The following is a 20,591-nucleotide window of genomic DNA, read 5'->3' as shown; positions in this document are numbered from 1 at the left end:
AGCTGCCAACCCACCTAAAAGCTTCATCTGTAAGAGTTTCAGTGGCTTTTCAGTGTGTACCATGGTGTAATTGCCATTGCAGAAGGCTTTTCTGTCTTTCCAAGAATTAAATGCTGAGAAAATAGTGAGTCACTTTAAATGTGAGTGTCTGCTTTCTATTGAAATGGTCAAATTTTGATGGAAGGCAAGGAATTTTTGGTAAGCTTCTGCTTCTAACAGAAGATGTGAGCATTCATTAAATCGGCATATTTCTATAACCCCAACTGAAGATGAAATGAGAGGTTGAAAAAACTGGACTTCAGTTCACAGCACTTTGACTATATTGTCAGCACCCAAGGTTGCAGCTTCCTGAGAGATATTACAGTTTATTTACTGCTTGTGCATAAAAAAAATCTGTGTGCTGTCTCTGTAGCCCGCAGCGTGAGATCTGACTTTTAATTATTAGCTGCTGTGTTTAAAAAAAAAAGCCGCCAGCATTTTCATTATTCTCACCATATTTATGCATAACACCTCCACTCTAGGTGTTGTGTGTGTTTCTGGGTATGTTTGTGTCCACCCATTTCTTTTTTTTCCCCTCCTCATGACTACCTCTCATTCCCTTCCTCTTTTTCATCCCCACTACACTTTCTCACCTACAGTCTTTGGCCTGTTCCCACCTTCTCCTCATCCTCTCCCCCTGTTTTCCTCTGTCGAGCGGTGCTCTCTCAAAGTCTCATTTACTCTCATCTGCTGTTCAGCAGCTCTTTGGAAACTGGCTTCCTCCAGGGCAAAAACTCTACAGCTCACTTTGCTTCCCTGTCCGCCTCCATCTATACTCTCTTCTTCCAGCTTCATTCTTTCACTCTTTTTCACTCCTTTTTTTCATCTCTCTTCTCCCTCTGACAATAGGTTTCAGGACCCATCCTTTGAAAATTCCCATTTGCGCTGCTTGGCTCGCAGTAGCTCACTCTCACCTTATCACCATTGGAGTTTTGTCCTGGCTTTACTGTTTAGATGACAAAGAAAAAGTGATATAAAAAGAAAAAAAAAGACCCAGAGCAAGGAGCACTCCCAGCACACATATACAGAGAGATAAGGTAACGGGAAAAAAATTTAATGTAAAACGCTTATCTATGATTTCCTTGCTTTACAACGATTCCCTCCCATACAACAGAGCTGAACTGAAATAAACCCAACTTGCACATGAAAAGTAGAGCCAAGCGACGATGGGGATGAAATGATATTAACACTTACGATAAGAAAATTAGAAACTTTGATATCTAGTAGATAAGTTCCAATGCTTGACAACTAAATCCCTAAACCCCCCAAAAACCTGACTTGTGCATCAAAAATTCTGGGAAACAGTTGGACAGGTAAGAGGATTGCTGCCTCTTTTTAAGCCAACACACAGGTGGCAGATCAATAATTACAACCCAAACATAAAGAGCTGTTGTACAGGATGAAGATGTTGTCAGTGTGACAATACTCAGACTTCTTAAGTGGACTAGACATGGTCGACTTTCCTGAAACTGAGATTTCAACACATGTAAACTGCTAATGAGGCTAAGATCTCCAGTTCCAACAAAGAGGAGAAACAGCACAAAAATAACCCGCAGGTGAAGGTGACCTGAAGTTGCAAGTGCTTGCACTCTCACTATTAATTAGACCAACCCAGGAACAAACACAAGCGGCACAGCAATTGTAACATCACTTCAATTTCCCCCTCATTACCACACAATGCTGAGGTCATACAAAACCAATAATGAGATGGAGCTAAAAAGAACTAGAACAAGGGGAAACAGATTGAAGTTGACACGGACAAAGACAGAAAAGCAATACCAAGGTAAAAAGAAACCAAAATATTGGAAGCAGATGCAGCAAATAGAGGAAAACACTAAAAAGGAAGCAGAAAAACAAAGAATGTAAATGTGATGAATAACAACAAAGAGAAAAGAAAGTGTGAAAGGAGGGTGAGAAAAGTAACATGCTGAAGTAATGTACAGATGCTACTTAACACCTTCACAGAGCCTGAAGTAGTCAGCCTACTGATTAAGCAAATTCAGAGATAATTGACCTCAACACTAGATTGAGCGAGAGGTGAGAAATGGGGAGACGAAGGAGAGACAGAAGCAGAAATTGTACCATGGTGTGAACTGCCATATAAATGGGAGGTAGTGTTGTCACTATGTATAATGGTGTTGCTATCATTAACTTTGGCTAGAAGGACAAAGAGGACTGGTGTGTAACTGAGTGTGTGTGTGTGTGTGTGTCACACAGTGATAAGGTGACAGGAAGTTCACAGGTCAAAAGAGCAGGAACGTTTGTGTGCATGCACTTCTGTATGAAGACTGTGTGTGATTTTCCCGCTGCGTGATTTTAAGGGTGGAAAATATCTGGTCAACTTTTCATGCGTGTGTGTTTTTCTGTGTGAGAGACGTCCATTTTAAGAGGGCAGCTGCTGAGACCAGCATCAAATAGGCCATGCAGCCACAGACCTGTGTAGTGGCACCACTAGTACCACAGATTATTTTCAGAGCACCTTTGTTTGGACAATCAACAGCACATTCACATCTTTCTCCTCAATGCGAGCAGCCTCAGTGTTGTAATTTGCAGCGTGTTACTAGTATAACTCAAACAGTGAAACACCACAAAGGAAATGTAAACGGACATTTCACAGGTTCTTTTGGGCTTCTTCTTTTCTTTTTCTTTTATTTTACAACCACAATAAAACCTTTAAACATGGTAGTTTTGTATCATCAAATGAATCAGGAAGTGATAAGAACATTATATCACTGCCACTTATAAACTACTAAACTGTTGTGCTGAAATCTCTCTAAATACATTGGTTCCATTTCTGAGTGACAGATTAAACCTCACTTTACACTAAGCAGCTCCAGTTTAGATTAAACGAGTCTCCACCTGTCATCCAGCAAAAATTTTTAGGAGAGTCATCCTGTTTTAGCCACAGCCATTCAGAAATTTGCAATTCTACCTTTTTAACTGTGAAGCTGCTGATGAGCTCGGAGCAGGCAAGAAAAAGGAAAAGATTGGCAATGTTATATTATATCATGTCATATCTGCCATTAGTCCAGTTTTAGGAAGTGGGATATTGCCTTTAGATATTGTATGAATGAAAACAAAGAAATGAGTGCCACTGGTACACATGATGAGCCTTAGTGAAAAAGTCCCCAATCAATACACAGTTTGAAAAACTTATTCAGCATTCTTTTTCCCCTCAAACAGTTATAAAGACCAGTGGGCTCAGCCACAGCTGCTCTGGAATTTATTGATTTAAAAAAACCCACATTAGAAAAACAGTGTCCTTTTAATTGTTTTCTCCCTCCAACTAACAAAGGAGGAGGCCTAGCAGAAATTAGCAGCAAAAATAGAGCCAACCCCCGGTGTGTGGAAGTGTTACAGCAAAGTGTCAAAGAGATGCTCGAAGTGATTGAAAAAAAATCAGTGTATTAAGCCTTTCCCTCTCTTCAGATCTTTGCTGATTATCCTTGCTCTGCTGCTTCCCTCATCTCTTTCGTTCTCTGCCCCTCCCTCTCATGCTAAATGGAAGCTGTGTGTTGCTGTGTTAGAAATCCAGTCACATCCCTCTCACTCTTCTTTTTAGTCCCTCTTAGACTCCCTCCCTCCCTCTGTTTCATTTCCCACCTGTACCTTTCTCTCTGTCTCTCGCTGACAGTCTTTCCCCCCTCTTTTTCTCTCCCACTATGCCCCGTCCAGCCTCTGTCCACGCCGACACCCTCGACTGATTCTGCTCGAGTCACGGCATTCAGAGCCTGACAAGAATTCAGTGTCTGCTTGTGTGTGCTTAAGAGAGAGAGAGTGTATATCTGTGTCTTCAAGCATAGATGAAATATGAGCTGTTAAATATGAATGCCGGGTTATGTTCTGATGCCATGTAGTCACGTCACTCATGCATGTTGGAGTAGTAAAAATGTGCATGCACATCTACGAACACACAAACACATGGTGTTCGGTGTGGATGACAACTGCAGAGCTTCTGTGGTATAATTCTGAATCACATTTTCCATCCATTTGTCTGTGATACTTGCCACACACACAAACACAAGCACACAGTAGCAGGCCATGTATTCAGGCTTCACTGACTTTAAACCTTGCTCAGTCTGACACTAATTTCTGCCTCCAAATTACATTCCAATGGCTTCATAAATCTGCTGCCTCCTCCTCCGCCTCCGTCTCTTCGCCCCCATCTTCCTGCCTCTGCTCCTCTATCTTGTCTTGTTCTCTGCCATCCCTCCTCTCTTACTCCAGCTTCTCTTCATTTTTCCTGTATAAGCCTGCCTCCCTCCCTCCCTGCATCTATTTCACTGACCCCCCCAACATTTCACTTGTTTTCTCGTTTCCCCACACTCCTTCACTCTGGCTCAGTAAATGAGAAACTGGGAGGCAGAGATGGGGAGGTTACGTGTGTGGGGTAGTTAAACAGTCACACTCTCACACACACACACACACAAATCCATACAGATACATATACACACTTACACAAACACAGATGAACACACTCACATGCATCAATGTGCCCACATGCATAGAGAAATGTGTAAATACACACATAGATGAGCACATATTCACAGTCAAACATCATAAATAGCACATTACGCTCTGATTGAAAGACAAGCATTTGCTCTGCCATATATTTACAGTGCCTCTAAATTGACTTGTGCGCACAAATCCACACACATTTACATGCATACACATGTGCACACTCTTTGCCATTTAATGAGTGTGTTCATTTTTTAGATAGCACCTCTAGGTGAAATAATAGCCAATGTCGGGCCCTGATGGCTGGTCCAAGTGCTCTCAGGCCAGTTGTCTTTATGGGACATTGTGGACCGCAAACGTACCTCCTCATCTCCCTCATTTCCACTCAAACGACTGCTCTGTTACAGCTTACCTGTGCTATGCGATCAAGACATGGGCATAATATGCATGAACGCACAATGTAGACACCAACTTAGGCATTAATAGTAAACACACACATACACACGTGCCAAGGAAGGGGCCAGCAGAGAACAATAGGGCCGTCTGACAATGGGGCTCGGAGGAATTCTCTGCTCTGTATTAATATTCAGCAGAGTGGATGTAGAGAGTGTGTGCGTCAGGAGGGACGCATGCTCATCAACCTCGCTAACAGTGGGGTTAGGCAGCCACATGATTACAAAGTACTCAGACTCTGGTCCCTAGCCCCGCAGCTATTAATCCCTAGCTCCTACTCCCGCACTTCCTAGCTCCTATATAGCTCCCTACAGTGCATGCAGAAAGTATACTGCCAAGCATCACAGCTGTCACTTTTCTCTGCTTTTTATTTTCCAAATTATTTTGAGGCGCGCAATGCAGCGATCAGTGGATGACAATGGGGAAAAATTGCTACCATCACCTGGTGCAGTGGTGCACCACTGGTACATTTGTGTAAATGCAACAAGGTGGTCACCTGGGGAATTTGAAAAAAAAACAAAACAAAACAAAAAAGGTATTTTTTTAGCAACCTCTGATGAAAACAGTAAAAACATCCAACCCACTCTTTGGTTTCACTTTAACTAGAAGCTTCTGAGTGTCATCCCCATGGTTTGCTCACATCAGAGCACAGACAGACACATAAACACACCTGTTGTACAAGAAATTCAAGGTGATGACACATGACAGGTATGAACGTGCCAGCCATATTTTTGTACATTTTACACATTCATATATAACATCTGACAATATTTGCACATCTGTGCAACATCTTGCTATATATTTCTAGTTTTATAACCCGCCTTCTGTACCAGACTGCCCATCAAACAAAGAAAAATGTGAATATGTTTGTTATTGTACAAAAGTAAAGTAAAAATAGTTAGAGCTTATAGACTTCACAGAATCCACAGTGAAAGTCACATACAGTACTGTAGCGTGCCTGTTGGCTACATAATTGTCATTGACTGACTAACAAGAGCAGGGCGATTCCTGTCCCCCTGTGAAATGAGGCATTCTCTCTGCTCACTGTTATGCATAAAAAATAAACAGAAAAGATGCAGAGCGTCCGTCAGAAATAGCTTTTGGATCACAGCACTACATGATTCATCTGCACCTGTATTGGAAGTGCTTTATTGTACTGTTTGTACTCCTCACCAATAGTGTGAGAGTTATGATAAAAATTGTGTTGAGTTGTTTTTTTGTTTTTTTTTGTAAAGAAATAATAACAATAGGAAAAATATGCAGCAGTTAGATAAATGTTTTGCCAATTCAAATTGAAATTTAACTTGGTATTTACACTTACAAAACAGAACCTCTCCAGGTTATATCTTTGCTTATGTCCAAATGCTGCCTGGGTGCAGTTACTCATTTGACTGTGGTCCTCTCTAATGATCTGTGTTTAGAATATATCTGACATTAATGAAACAACGGGCAACCATGCAAAAAGGTAAATGGACTGAGAACTGAGCACATGTGGTCTAACAGAGATTCAATTCTACACAAATCATGAAATGATCCTTGACAAGCAGTTATTTACATCATTCGTTAACCAATAATTGTATGACAATTTTTTTTATACCATTCACAACTTCCTAATGTCCCTGATTACTTATTTAAACCATTTGTTTTGCTGACCACGTTATAGTACAATAAAATAATATTCACACTTTAGAAAAATAGAAAGATTTTAATTGTTCTCAATCTCTTTAATTTGTTATTTTCTTATTGGTCTAAGGACCACTAACTTTGGCGTGGTTCTACTGCAATTTACTGCTATACAGTGGTTGATCCCTCATTGATATTTTCCAACATTTACCCATCCAAAGTGATTTTATTTTCAATGAGTGCACTTTCTGACTGGACCGATGTTAGCTTCATGCAAGTTGCTAATTATCTTGGTTCACTTTCTTCTCAGAAATGAATGGCTACATTAACATTTTGAATAATGACTGATGAATAATTAGAAATTTCCTTTGAAAAGTGGCAACAGCAGTGAAGCTATGATTAAAAGAAAGCAGTTACTTTCTCTACCTCTCTCTAACCTTCTGTAAAATCTGACAAACATTTTCAGACACTCCCTTCTAATAAATGAAGAGTGTCTAGGTTTTGCTTCTGTTACATCCTCCCTAATTCTTCCCACTCCCTCCTTTCTCCTCCCTTACACGCTGCCTCTAGGTAAGCTTGCTTCTGAAAAGCCATCACAAATTGTGTTAACCCAGTCTGTGTACAGATAGTTCTTCACATACTGATGTCTAATGGGCAACAGCAGTGAGCTGTGGAGCTGCTGCTGATGTTCAATATTTACATATTGTCCAATGCAGCCGGACAGTTTGCCTGTGGTTTGCAAACATTAGTGCAGGGTATAAGAATGGTTTTGGACCAGGGATTGCATCCAATTAAGGAGACGTATTCCAAAATGACAGTTACTGTTATTAATGGTGATATTCACTGTTAATACATGACTGATGACATCCAATTAAAGGCCTTCCTTTGAATTATGATTTGACTGCTAAGCTACTTGAAGGCCTGGCCTCCAACACAAGAGGTTTTCATTATTTTGAAGCATTAGACATCAATCACTGACATTAGACATGAATGGAATGATGATGGTTGCAGGTCTTTACATTCATGCAGCACCAAATATAAAGCTCTCCATACATCTCCACTGTCCTTGAATAGACCATTATATCGTTTCTCCTTAGACACCAATCACAAAGTCGACGTGTTAAGCAAACAATGTCTGTTTAGCATTCTGTCCCATGTCGAGCTGTTTTCATTATCCATGTTAGGCACACTCTACACATATAAATTAGTTTACTACACCACAAACTGGATATCAGTCTGGAGCTGTAAAAAAAAAAAAAAAAAAAAAAAAAAGGGGGGGGGGGGGCAATTTATTTAAACCACACTCTGCTCAACTTTATCCAACAGCAACCACATATCAAATTCCCTAAACTGCACATCCAGTCAAACACAGTCCTTCTGTGGAACCAGTTAAGACGACATTTTACTCCACTTTAGGGTGCTGTGTACAGTTTATATAAATATCCTCCAAGGAGGTGCAGGAGCACAGACATCCACCTGTCCACCAAATTCTTCCCAGCTACAGCATGTGTTCCTTGAAAATGAAAATAAGGATGGCTTTATTTGTCTTTATTTGTGTTTAAGCAAAGTGCATGATAATTTCCCAGTTGGCTATGTAGTCTACTTACTCTGGGATGAAGTGAACAGGCGAATGTGAGCAACGGAGCAGTTAATGGCCTTGATGAATCTGTCTCTGTACACTCAGTATGCCTGATGAAAACCTTATATTTCTAAAGCCAGTGTTCACCAGGGGGTTTGATTCTGCACACAAGATACAGGCACTTAGCACGCGGTGCTTAATGAAGGCTCCAAAGTTTTGTGCGAAGAAAAAAAAAAATAGATATAAAACATGGAGCTACCTTAATGAGGGGTTTGTGTCCATTGGGAGCTAAGTGTTGCACATATGCAGCATTGACCTTCAGGAATATTATACGACGTACTTAATTTTAAAAGGTATAACCGTTCTGATGGGGATAATTATTTAGTCAGTGCTTTTTAGTATTCCATACTGTGCCAGCATTGAAGCCTGGCATTACATCTTGGTGCCATTTAAAAACTGATATATAAAAAAAAAACTAAGACAGGAAAGCATTTCATTTATGCAAACCCTTACAAGTAAATGCTATTTATTTTTGCAATACACACAAGCAGGCTGTGCATATACCAATATTTGAATATTTCTGGAGCAAAGCCTTCAGACGTTTCTTGGATTCTAACAAAGTTATTTTAAACAGATTATGTGATATTACTGACCCTTTCGCCCATGTCACAGATTAAATCGGGGAACAGATCAGAGAAACTCACTCCAGCGATAATGATCTTTTGAACATATAAAGATATTTTCAGGAAGTCCTGCTACATCTGACAGTTTCAGTTTATCCTCTCCTAAACTGGAGAAGTTAATAAAGACACCATGGAGTACTTTCATGCATCTTCATCATGCGGTTGACTAACTCTATAAAGTATTCCTTATCTGTGAAAATTTTTCCATTTATTCTTGCTGTTATTGAAATCTGCGTGATTCTGAGTCTCACTGTGTCTGAACAAACAAACAGTTGGATATTTCAAAAGCAAAAAATCACGGAGAACTAAATTCAATGTAAATGGTTTGGATAAGTTTGGCAGATGTTCTTTCTACAAAAAATTTTCAGAAAGTTTGTCCTAAGTTGGAATAGCAGGCTGCATTGCTTTCACCTTCTGTCCGCCTGAATCCCCTCTATGGGGTTGAAGTCTGAAGGTTGTGCTGCTCCTCCATCATAAGAAGCCATCATCTAGTTCTTACAATGTTTTGGGTCATTAACTTACTGTAGTGTGTCTTTTTTCAATACTTGTCTTTTTCACACCCTCCTCATAGTAACGCACAGTTCTACTTCCTGCAGTATAGTGTGGGTTGATAGTAGCTCTGCACTGCCTACAAACAAAACAAAAGGTTTGTAAGTTGCCAGCAAATGTTTGGCACCTGTGGGAATTATTGTTTTAACTTTCAAGGATTCATTGACTTCAATTTTTTTTTTGCAGCAGCAGCAGCAGCATACCGTTATGTAATTTTAAAGTTATTGAACACCTGAAATTACATTTAAAAACTGGAGGAATAGGGCTTTCCTAAAACTTTTGATTAGTTATTTGTTTACTAAGCAATGCTTACAGTTTGTCCAATTACAAGTTAAATTGTGAAAAAGCATTTTCACTCTGTCAAATAGATTTTACATTGAGGTAAACAGCCATCATTAAGTTATCAGCCCAAATAAGAAAGAAAAACAATCAACAGTTCATTTCCACTTCATACGCTAATTGATTCAAATAAGAAACACATTACCTTTAGCTGACATACAGCCACATTGTATAGTGTACGGGCAGCATGGCGGCATAGTGGTTAGTGCTGCTGCTCCACAACAAGAAGGTTGTGGGTTCGGTTTCCTCTGGGTACTCCAGTTTTCTCCACCGTCCAAAGAGTAGGTTAATTAACTCCAAATTGTTGGTAGGTCTGAGTGTGAGTGGTTGTTTGTCTCTGCCTCTGTGTGTTGTCCAAGGTGTACCCCACCCTCCCCCAATGTGAGCTGGGATTGGCTCCAACACCCCCCACGACCCGGAAACGGATAAACTGTGTAAGATGAACCAAATCAGTTAAATCCCAAATCCGAATTGAAAATTCTAAAAATGTACTTGTCTCTTCTCTCTTTTCAGGTTGGTGCTCACTAACACTCAGCCAGCTATCCCGCTGACAGCAACCCCATTGAAGTCTGCCTGTAGGATTACAGACGGCAGTCCATTTCCAATAACCTGGGGAGAACTTTTCACTAAGAGCAACGTGACTGGCCATCACTGCGCTCCACAGAGTGGACTACATACAGTGCACACTGTATCTGGTTGTGCTTTGATCTGTGTGTACTGAAAAGGAAGCAGTTGAACATTTAGCAGAAGGAAAAGGCTGAAAGTGAGAGGAAATCCAATTCTTACAGTCCACATTTTGCATCGAATGAGCTCATCAATCACAGCCTCTCATTGCCATCATTGGACTGTAGCATTTATGCTATAATAATTGTTGTAAAACAACCAATAACAACAGATCAGGACTGATCAGGACTTTCTGCTGAATTTCTCAGAGCTGTGTAAATCATACTTTTTTTCAGTCCACAGCTTATTAATTAAGACGAATACCTGGTAATTCAAAGCAAGTGTAGCACAGGACTGGACTGTTTTTGCATGAATATCCAGGGTTGCTTTTAACTTCCAATAAGGACCCTTGAGGCCTCAACCATCTTCTGACTGTTTGCCAAACTGTTGCATTGGTTGTGGGGGGGGGGAGTTGTCTCAGAATTAGTCCTCTGGACACTCATTGAAGATGACTTGAGTTGGCAGGCCTAAAAGCCCTTTACCCAGAGAGAGAGAGAGAGAGAGAGAGAGCTTGGCAGCAGGACACACAGACAGACAGACAGACAGACAGACAGACAGACAGACAGACAGACAGACAAACACAACACACAAATGTGGGTGCAGAGGCGGCTTTGAGCCATGCTGCTGTTGCTACTTGTGGAGCCCTGGAGTACAGGCTATCATCATCCCTATCATCATTCCACCAAGCTGAGAAAGATTCAACGGCCCCGAGGAACAAGGCTACACTTCTGAACAATTCAAAGACAACTGGGATACTGCTCTCAAATACAGAGAGAACAGCAGCAACATCCTCAATCACACATACTGACACACTAAAACTGCTCCCCACAAATCCTTGATTCAAGCAAAACAAAGCTGCGGTGGACCTGAACAGGTTAGCAGTCACACTCTGGGTCAATTAGACCTTTTACACACAAACACACAACACTTTTTTCTTACATTCATGGACATGAAGACCATCTTACTTCTTGCTTTCAGCTCCATGATAGGAGGAAAAAAAAACAACAACAACTAAGAAACACTGAATATGTGCTCTGACAAAGCCTTTTATTTCAGAACATGATTGAAATGTTAGGGGAAAAAATGTTTGGTGGGAAAAAAAATGCTACAAAGGAAGAGGAAGATGACTGTGGAGACGAGAAAGCTGAGGCTGAGAGGGAGTGAGAAATAGAGGTGGGGTGGGTGTGCTGCATCTAAATGAAAAAGAGAAACTAAGCTGCTGTGGAACAGAAGAGAGGAGAGGACAGGAGAAGAGCGGAGGTCTGGACAGCCAAGACCAGAATTGATTGATCCAATCTTAGTGTGTAGGAATAAAGGAACAACTGGAGAGGAAACAATAAAAGAGGATTAGAAACGAGAGGGACAGGGGAGGAGAGTTGGAAGATGACTGCACAGACACTTCTGTAAACAATCCTGAGAATGGATATAGTGTTACGAGGAGAAGAGGTGATGGTGGGCAGATGGGAGAGGTAAATGGCATGACAGACAAGGATGCAGAGGGGAGAGTGTAATGAGAGCAAGCCACCGAAAGTTGGAAAGAGTGAGAGAAGGAGCTAGGGAGAAGAAACGATAGAGCATCAAAGGATCATTAGGAAGATGCATCAAAAGGAGGCTCCAGTATGTAGGCAAAAACACAGATAAAGGTTTGTGCCAAGATGATAGCTAAGCTAAGAGAGAAGTGAGAATGTGTGGCACTGAAGCATATGTTTGTTGATATTCATTAGTATTCCCAATATGGGCTCTGCTCCTGCCATGACACTACCTCCTGTGCACGGATTCCTCTCCTTTACTTTCTCTGTCTCACAAATGCTGGAAATGCTTGGAAATATTCCAGAATTAAGCAAATAAATAAATGAATAAAAAATATTAGGAACATTCTTTAAGAAAATAGAAAAAGCTTCTGGGTCTTTGCCGGATTGTGTGGCACTGAAGCTCTGTCACTGTTACAAATCAAATACTGCGCGTGTCAAGCTAGGCAGCAGCTAGCTGTTGATACAGATCTCTTTTCACTAGAAGACATACAAAGGAGCAAACACACACACACACACAAAAGTATGTACAGGTAAACAAAGCATAGTTATTTTTACATCTCTGTGTCTTTTTACACACACACACAAAAGAAATTTAAACTCCAAACAATCCTCTTTTTTGAAGGAACTTCAGCTGATGCTAACTGAAGACCCTACTGTCAGGAACTCTTTTCCCCTATTCTTCTCGGGCTGACTTTCCAACTCTCCATCTGTCTCTTTGCCTCCATTCCTCCATCATTTACTCCCCCTGTCTGTATCTCTTCCATTGTTGCCATCTTTTATTTGCTTTGCATGGATTTTGACTGCAGCCAAGGGGCAATTTTGCATCTCGCACTGAGTTCACAAACGAACACACATACTCGTGTGTGCATGTACGGAAGGGGAGAAAGAAAAAAAAAAACTTGCCTTTAGAGGATTTGTTTATCAAATGTGCTGTCAAATCATGTCAGGCATTTCATGTCAGTGCACATTTTCCGGCCTCAGGCAACCCAAAAGAAAGGATTCAAGCAAGAGTGTTCCACAATATAATTTCAACAACTTTAACCACTGTATATTATTCATATTCTATAAATAGTATCCTGTGAATGTGAGTGCTCAGAGATCATGTTATCTGAATTGTAAATTTGTTATTGATGTTAGTGTCAGAGATTTGCTAGGAGACAAGTCATAAAACATCGACAAGGAACATATTAATGTTGCAGAAAAGGCTTCTCTGTAAAACATCTCACTAATACATTTCTGGGGATTTCAGGACCACTTTTGTGAATAATTTATAGAAATTTCACAAACAATAACAACCAAGAAGAAAACATGCATTATATATGTGCGCTTGTACTGAGACTGTTCTGTTAGTGAATGCTTTGTGCTCTGTATGTTTAATTATATTCATGTGCATTTCTCAGTATGTGCTTTGGTCATAATCTCAGAAAGACATCTTATGTTTGTGAATACTCAGGACAGGAACCTGTACGACTGCTTTTCCATTTCTCTGTTCATGTTCTCTTTAAAATTTCATCTGAGAGTTAGAGTTAGATATAGTGCAGTCCCTAGTTTAGTACTTCTGCTGTTTTTAAAGCTATGAACAGCTCCGTGGGCAATTAATATGATTTCTGTCTCCCTGATCTGGCCTTCATTGTAGCTCCATGTCAGTCACTGTATTTCAGTTAATCTCCCCGGAAAAATGTTCCCTCACTTTTTTCCCCTCCTTGCAACTGTCACTATCCAATTTTCTCCATCTCTGTTGTCCCTTTCCCTTCTCTGATTCTTGTAATCTCTTTGCTCACTCACTCCATCCGTTATTGCGCTCTATGCCTCTAAATGTCCATTTGTTTTCTGCTTGGCCACTCTGACCCACATAAGAGTGGATAGGCCTTTTAAATTACATCTGAATTTTCAAGACACAAATCTCCACTTTTGAGATAAAAATAACTTAAAGGCATGCTTAGTCAGAATTCACTGTGTGGTTTGTCTTGCGTTATGTTTGTCTAAAACTAATGTGCTATTGTCTACAATTCTGTACTTTCTCTTTTGAATGTAATGAGTTACTCCTCCTTTGGTTTCAAAATCAAGTGATTTACAACATTGTACTTGTATTAATCTGGTTTCACATTTCTTCTCTTTCAGTCAGGAGCTGCGTTCCAACATGGCAGCTGACAGTGTTGCTGAGCTCCGCGATTGGCTCTTTCTGCTCCTCCTGTGCCTCACACTACTGGCTGAGGTGCTGGAACTGGCGGCAGCAGCAATTGCCATGGAGACAGGCGAGGGAGATGAGGGCATTGTTTGTCCCTCAGTGTGCCGCTGTGATGAGGGTTTTGTCTACTGCAACGACCGTGGTCTTAGCCTAATTCCTCCACTACCATTAACAGCTGCCATCCTCTACTTGCAGAGCAACCGGCTGAGTAACGCAGGGTTGCCGCCCTCACTGGAACGCAGCACTTCCATACGGGTGATTTACCTGTATGCCAACCAGTTGGATGAATTCCCTATACACCTCCCGCCTTCGTTACGCGAGTTGCATTTGCAGGATAATAATATACGAACGTTACCGCGGTCAGCTCTGGCCAAGTTACCATTACTTGAACGTTTACACCTGGATGATAACTCTATATCCACGGTTAGCATTCAGGAGAGAGCTTTTTCTGGCACTCCACGGCTTCGACTCCTGTTCCTGTCTCGCAACCACCTGTCAAGCATACCAGCAGGCTTGCCAGCTTCCTTGGAAGAGTTGCGACTGGACGACAACCGAATCAGCACTATCCCCACACATGCCTTCCGGGGCCTCTCCTCACTGCGACGCTTGGTCTTAGATGGGAACCTGTTGGCAAATACTCGCATTGCAGATGACACCTTTTCCCGTCTCTCCAACCTGACTGAGCTGTCACTGGTGAGGAATGCCCTGCAGTCTCCACCTGTCAACCTGCCTTCAGCTCACTTGGTACGACTTCACTTGCAAGACAATGGGATGACTCATATACCAAGGGGTGCACTGGATGGGATGCGAAGGTTACAGAAGCTTGACCTGTCTGGGAATAATCTGACCAGTCTCCCCCGAGGACTTCTGAAGGACACAGAGAGCCTGGAGATGCTACTTTTGCGAGGAAACCCCTGGTACTGCGGATGTAACCTTCGCTGGCTACATGTCTGGCTTCACAGCCGAGGGGCAGCAGTGACAGTCAGAGGTCTGACCTGTCAGGGGCCTGAGCCAGTAAGGGGCCAGACCCTGAGAGACCTAACCTCCCTGATGGAGCAGTGTGAGGGCCCCCCTCCTGGTCCTAGTACAGGGGTTGGAGTGAACCCAGCGGAAAAAGATGGAGGAGGTGAAGATGATGTTGGAGGGAGCCAAGCAGTGGGTTCAGTTCCTGATGGCAACACCGAAACTACCTCTCTGTTGGTCCCTACACAAGGTTCCCTGTTTACACTGCGGGCAAAGTGGCCAGGCCTTGTTTTGCCTCTGCCTCCCAGGGAAGGGGGGCAGGTATCTGCAGAGGCCTTGGAGCTGACTGTAAAACCTCTCTCCTCAGACAGTGTACTGGTCACTTGGCTGTGCCCAGAGCCAACACCCTCCTTCCGGTTGTCATGGCTGAGGTTGGGTAGTAGCGTAACACTTGGCTCAATAACAGAGACCTTGGTTCCTGGCGAGAGGAGACAGTACCTCCTCACACAGCTTACCCCACGCTCACATTACCTCATCTGTCTGCTGCCACTACGACAGGAGCCCTCCTTTGGGGGTTCCAGCATGGGTTCATCTCGAGCTGGCAGTATGGACACGGACAGTAAAGACTCAGCACCAGCCTGTGCTCAGATAGAGACTGGAGAAGCTCTAGGAGGGGAGGGGTCAGATAAAGAGGGACAGGACTCAGAGCTAACAGTCTTGCCTCTGGCTGGGATTATAGGGGGTGCCACAGCATTGGTAAGCCTGCTGTTAATCTTTGGCATCTTCTGTTGGTATGGACAGAGAGCAGGTTACATGTCTGGGGACTCAGGATCATACAACAGGGGTCGTGGCGGGAAACATTATGACGATTATATAGAGTCGGGCACCAAGAAAGACACTTCCATCTTAGAGATCAGGGCCCCTCCTTCAGGGTTTCAAATGACAGCTATGGCCCATCAGCCACTGCAGCCGAAGCTAGAGGATGTCACCTACATCCACACCATTTTCCCCTCTTCTTCCTCTTCCTCCCAAGCTAATGGGACCTACCGGAGCAGCCATGGAGCTGGCAGCCTCAACGGCACCATCCTCAGCCAAACCAGCCACCATCATGTCACTTATGGTACCAACCGTGGCTACAGAGAGGGTGGCATTCCTGACATAGATTATGCGTACACGTGATGATACAAGGACACATTCCCTGAGCCATGAATGCCTGGCGTGCATTCTTAGGATGACACACATTGGCTAGTGGCAATTTTGTCCTTGGTTTCCAAAGTACCCTCTGTGCCTCTGCTGGTTCAATTCTGATTGGTTTGCTAAGTAGAAAAGGCTGATTCAGCTATGGCGATTGGAGATCGCTATTAAGTGACAGAAGTTAGTCCTACTATATTCTGATACTGTATACTTTATACAGTAGACCCTTCTTTCAGCGCTACTTATATTATAAATAGTTCCATTTTCTCTTTTGGATATCTCAGTGTCTTTCAAACCTACTGTTTTTCTCAGCTCATAATAATCCACAGTAATTTATTTGAGGTTGATATACTAGGCTTAGCTGATTTAGTGGAAGACATATTTATAATATGAGGAAAAGGCACTTGATGTGTATAGAGTTAGCTCTCATATCTTCCTACCAACTGTAGGCTCTGTGCTGTATAGATAAAAAGGATGTCGGGGGTGGGAAAAATCAATGACTGTTATAACCCACAGATGACAATGCATCATGGTTGACATGAAAAGATGTGTTCCTAGCCCCCTCCTTTCCTCTGGTTTACTCCCTTGCTTTTTAATTTTTCCTCCTTTCCACCTCTTTTGGCTAAGGCTCTTTCCTTTTATTTCTCTCATGTCTTCTGTGGTGCCGTGAGCAGAGAATGACTTTGTTCTCATCAAGGGAGCTGACAGTAGTGATAATAGTTCTGACAGAGACAGGAGACAAAAACCACAGCATGAGGAGACTAATGAGAGGGCGAGAGAGAGAGAGAGGGGTGTGATAGATGGATAGATGGACAGAGGGGAAGAAGATAAAAGACAACAAGGGGAGAGAAAGAAGGGTGCTGTTTTGGGTATAGAGATGCTGACAGGGGTGTGTTGGCTTTCAGCAGACACCCATGAAATGAAGAGGAAAAAAGGAAGATTACTGAAAAAAAGTGTGTGACAAATGCAACAGCAGGGGGCAAAAAAGCAGACAAAAGAAAAAGAAGCTGTGGGATCATGAAGAGAACAAGCAGGGTAGAGGAGAGGGGGGACAAATGGAGTAATGTAACATCTTCATCCAAAAAATGGCTCAAGTTGCACCAACAGTTTATCCACTACTGCAAATAAAGTGATAACGGGCAGCAGGCATCCTTCAAAGACTGATCGTTACAAGTCACAGACTCGTGATTTCAGAAATGGTGATAGAACGACATGAGGAGAAGAGGCATGGCAAGACAATCAGAAAAAAAAGAAAAAAAAAAACATAAAAAGATCCAGTTTAGAAATGCCACTGCATGTACTCATTTTCTTTTGGAGTCTGGTTGTATTACTAAATTACCTTTGCAAATGAAAAGCCTAATCATATATCCCATTATAAAAATAACCCCATCATCTTCTTGAGGCTGCTTAATTTTTTTTTTAGAAAAATGTAAATGAAACATTTTAGCAGCTTTCAGTGGAAGTCAGAAATCTGTGGAAAAAAAACTAAATACATCTGCCATCTTTCCAATATCATCAATAATTTGGAATTGTGTGTGTGTCTGTGTACATATATACACGTACACGTGTACATATGTGTATTAGGGCCGTCAGAAAGGACACGATTAACACGTTACTCGTTTATTGCATTAATTGCGTGCTGCTACTTTGTCCCTTCACTGCACCCTTAACTTGCTGACCAGCCACAGCAGCTTCCTGACACTGTATGGCAACATTTCTCTTATAATGGCTTGTTTTCTGATGGTTTAAAAGAAAAAAAGAACTCCAAAACAGCTTATTAGACATGTCAAAAGTAATAAACAGCTTGCGGAAAGCAGATATTTTATATTTTCTTAATTAAGGCAAGCTATATTTCTGAAGTAGACATTTTGTTCCCTCAGGTCTGTTACACTTATTTGATTTAAAATATAAATCTACAAGGCAAGTTCATGAAGTCATTTTCTTTGATTCAGGATATATTGATAAGAACTTCTTTACATTGTGAATACTGCCCAAAAAAGTGGTAAACTTTCATCAATCCATCTATTTTATATTTACAAAAAAATAAAAAATAAAATAAAAAGGAGCAATGGCTCTATATTTGGATTTGTCATGAATTAAAAAAAAAACAAACAACAACAAATGTTCCACATGTATATGCACCTCCTGTCATTTCTTCATCTTTCTGTTCCAACAATATACAGAGAAAATGTGAATTTTTTCAGTCATATTTGAGAATGAAGATTTCTCAATTAATCTGCAGCTAACCTGTGATTAATCAAATTAAAACTTTAAATATTTGACAGCCCAAGTGTGTTTGTGTGCGTGAGCATGTGTGTGAGTGTGTGTGTGTGTGTGTGTGTGTGTGTATATACACAAACACAACAACAAATTATTTTGGAAATTGTAATATTTGATCACATGGATGTAAACATTATATGAACACTTCAGTGTTGGCAAAAAATGTGTGTATTACTCAAAGTAAGAAATACTAATGTAAGAACGTCCACAGTATAAACAACCAAAATCATGACAAATTTGTAATTTCTAGAGCTGAATCAATTACTTGGTTACATAAATTATTACAAGTTTAACCATTTCTTTTATGAACTTTTGTAATAAAGTAAAAATGCTAAGCTTCCTAAATGAGATATTTGTGGCTTTTCCTTATTTTACATGAAAGTAAACTTATTTTTTCACTATAAACCAAGTTCAAAGACCAATTTAAAGACATTATCCAGAGTATGATGTTGTGATAATTGTGACATTTGCGACAATGTCGTGATATTTTATAAACCACATCCTTCATCAACAAATAAAAAAAAACAAAACAAACAAAAAAAATAAAAAAACGGCATAGGTCTGTTAAATAATCATGAAAATAATGAATTTCATCCTCATTATACTGGATCATCTAGTGGTCTCCTACATGAGAATAGGGTATTTAAATTTTTAGTATTTGACATTAAAATCAAATTAAAATGTAAAACTTAAAAAAAATAATTATTGTGAAATTTCAACTCTGCTGATGCCTTCTGGGAGATAAGGGACATTAGCTGACTCTGGTCGTCCAGTTTTATAGGCCTTAGCGCAGCACAGACGCAGTTCTTTTAACAGGGATCACAGCCTGACCGTTACACTGTGCAGTTCGACACAAACACACAAACCAAATGTATGGCACCTGCTTTTTGAATGCCTCTCACTGACCCCACTTATGTACTCTGAGGGAGGGGAACGTCAAAGAAAAACCCTAACAAGCAGCCAGAGATATAGGAGAGTAAAAACGAAGAGTGAGGCTGTAAAGGGGAGGATGGAGACGCGTGATTTAGATAGAGCCTGCAAGTGTTGAAACCCATTCTTACTTTCAGTAGCTCTCTTTCTCTTTTCCAGCCTGTGTTACTGTGCACTAGTAATATTGGAAGCTTCAATGTTTGTTTGTTTCTGGGTTTTTTTTTTTTTTTTTTTTTTTAATGCACCAAAATCATTTTCCTTTTTTCTTTTTTTCAAGCACTGAAGCTTCCTTTCATTCTGTGCAGAAATACCTTTCCTTTAAAAAATGTCACCCTAAGATGTGATAATGAAAACACGCTTATGTATAAGCATAAAAATGGGTGCAAAACGCTATTCCATTTATTGGTCTGTCCTTTTTTCTACGCAGATGAATAAAGACTTCTGAAAGGAAAAGCAGTTTTACGACTTGTCTTTTATCCTCTGGGTGCGTGTGCGTGTGTGTTGGTGTCAGGTTCATTACATTGGAAACAAAGACTGGATTTATCAAATAATTCACTGGGATGTCTTTAAAAAAAGTAAAATCAATGTGAAGCTCAGATTATTAATATGATTTATGATGATACAGAGCAGACCTCGTTAAATCGCACACACTGGATGATTCCATCAGCTGCTGTGCACTCCAATTCAGTTTGGAAGAATCTGCCTACCAAAGCAGAAGCGTTCTTTTTATCCTAAGATGTATGTAAGTGTTGGCGTGTGGCGGTAAGAGCATTTGTGCACATGTATTTATTCTCTGTGCCTGTGTGTGTGGGTGAAGACATGCCTCTCATTTTAAGTGAGTGCTAATGCTTGTGTAAGCTTGGATCAATATAACGAACTAGGGAGTGTATAAGTGTCCATCTTGGAGTAACTGCTTGTGATGTGTGTTTGTGAAGGAGAGAGAACTATACTGTATGTAAAAGGGGTTCCTCATACAATATACGCAGTCTAAATCAAAGAGAAAGACAGAGGGCAGAGTGTAAATTAATATTTATGTAAAAGTAGTGTACCATAATTGT

General features: G+C 41.0%; 2 protein-coding genes across 3 annotated transcripts in view; one reads left to right on the top strand and one right to left on the bottom strand.

Moving 5' to 3' along the window:
• macrod1 (mono-ADP ribosylhydrolase 1) overlaps positions 1-20,591 on the bottom strand; it is a 97,617-nt gene that overhangs the window by 59,313 nt on the left and 17,713 nt on the right. The gene's annotated exons all lie outside the window — the stretch shown is intronic.
• On the top strand, positions 11,120-17,342 carry flrt1b (fibronectin leucine rich transmembrane protein 1b). The gene is made up of 2 exons (XM_029512751.1): positions 11,120-11,320; positions 14,100-17,342. Exon 2 carries the CDS (start codon positions 14,119-14,121, stop codon positions 16,306-16,308), a length of 2,190 nt encoding a protein of 729 aa, XP_029368611.1. The 5' UTR covers positions 11,120-11,320; positions 14,100-14,118; the 3' UTR covers positions 16,309-17,342.

This window comes from Echeneis naucrates, chromosome 10, assembly GCF_900963305.1.
Source record: "Echeneis naucrates chromosome 10, fEcheNa1.1, whole genome shotgun sequence".
Taxonomy (NCBI): Eukaryota; Metazoa; Chordata; class Actinopteri; order Carangiformes; family Echeneidae; genus Echeneis; species Echeneis naucrates.
This window is presented reverse-complemented; position numbering and strand designations above follow the sequence as displayed.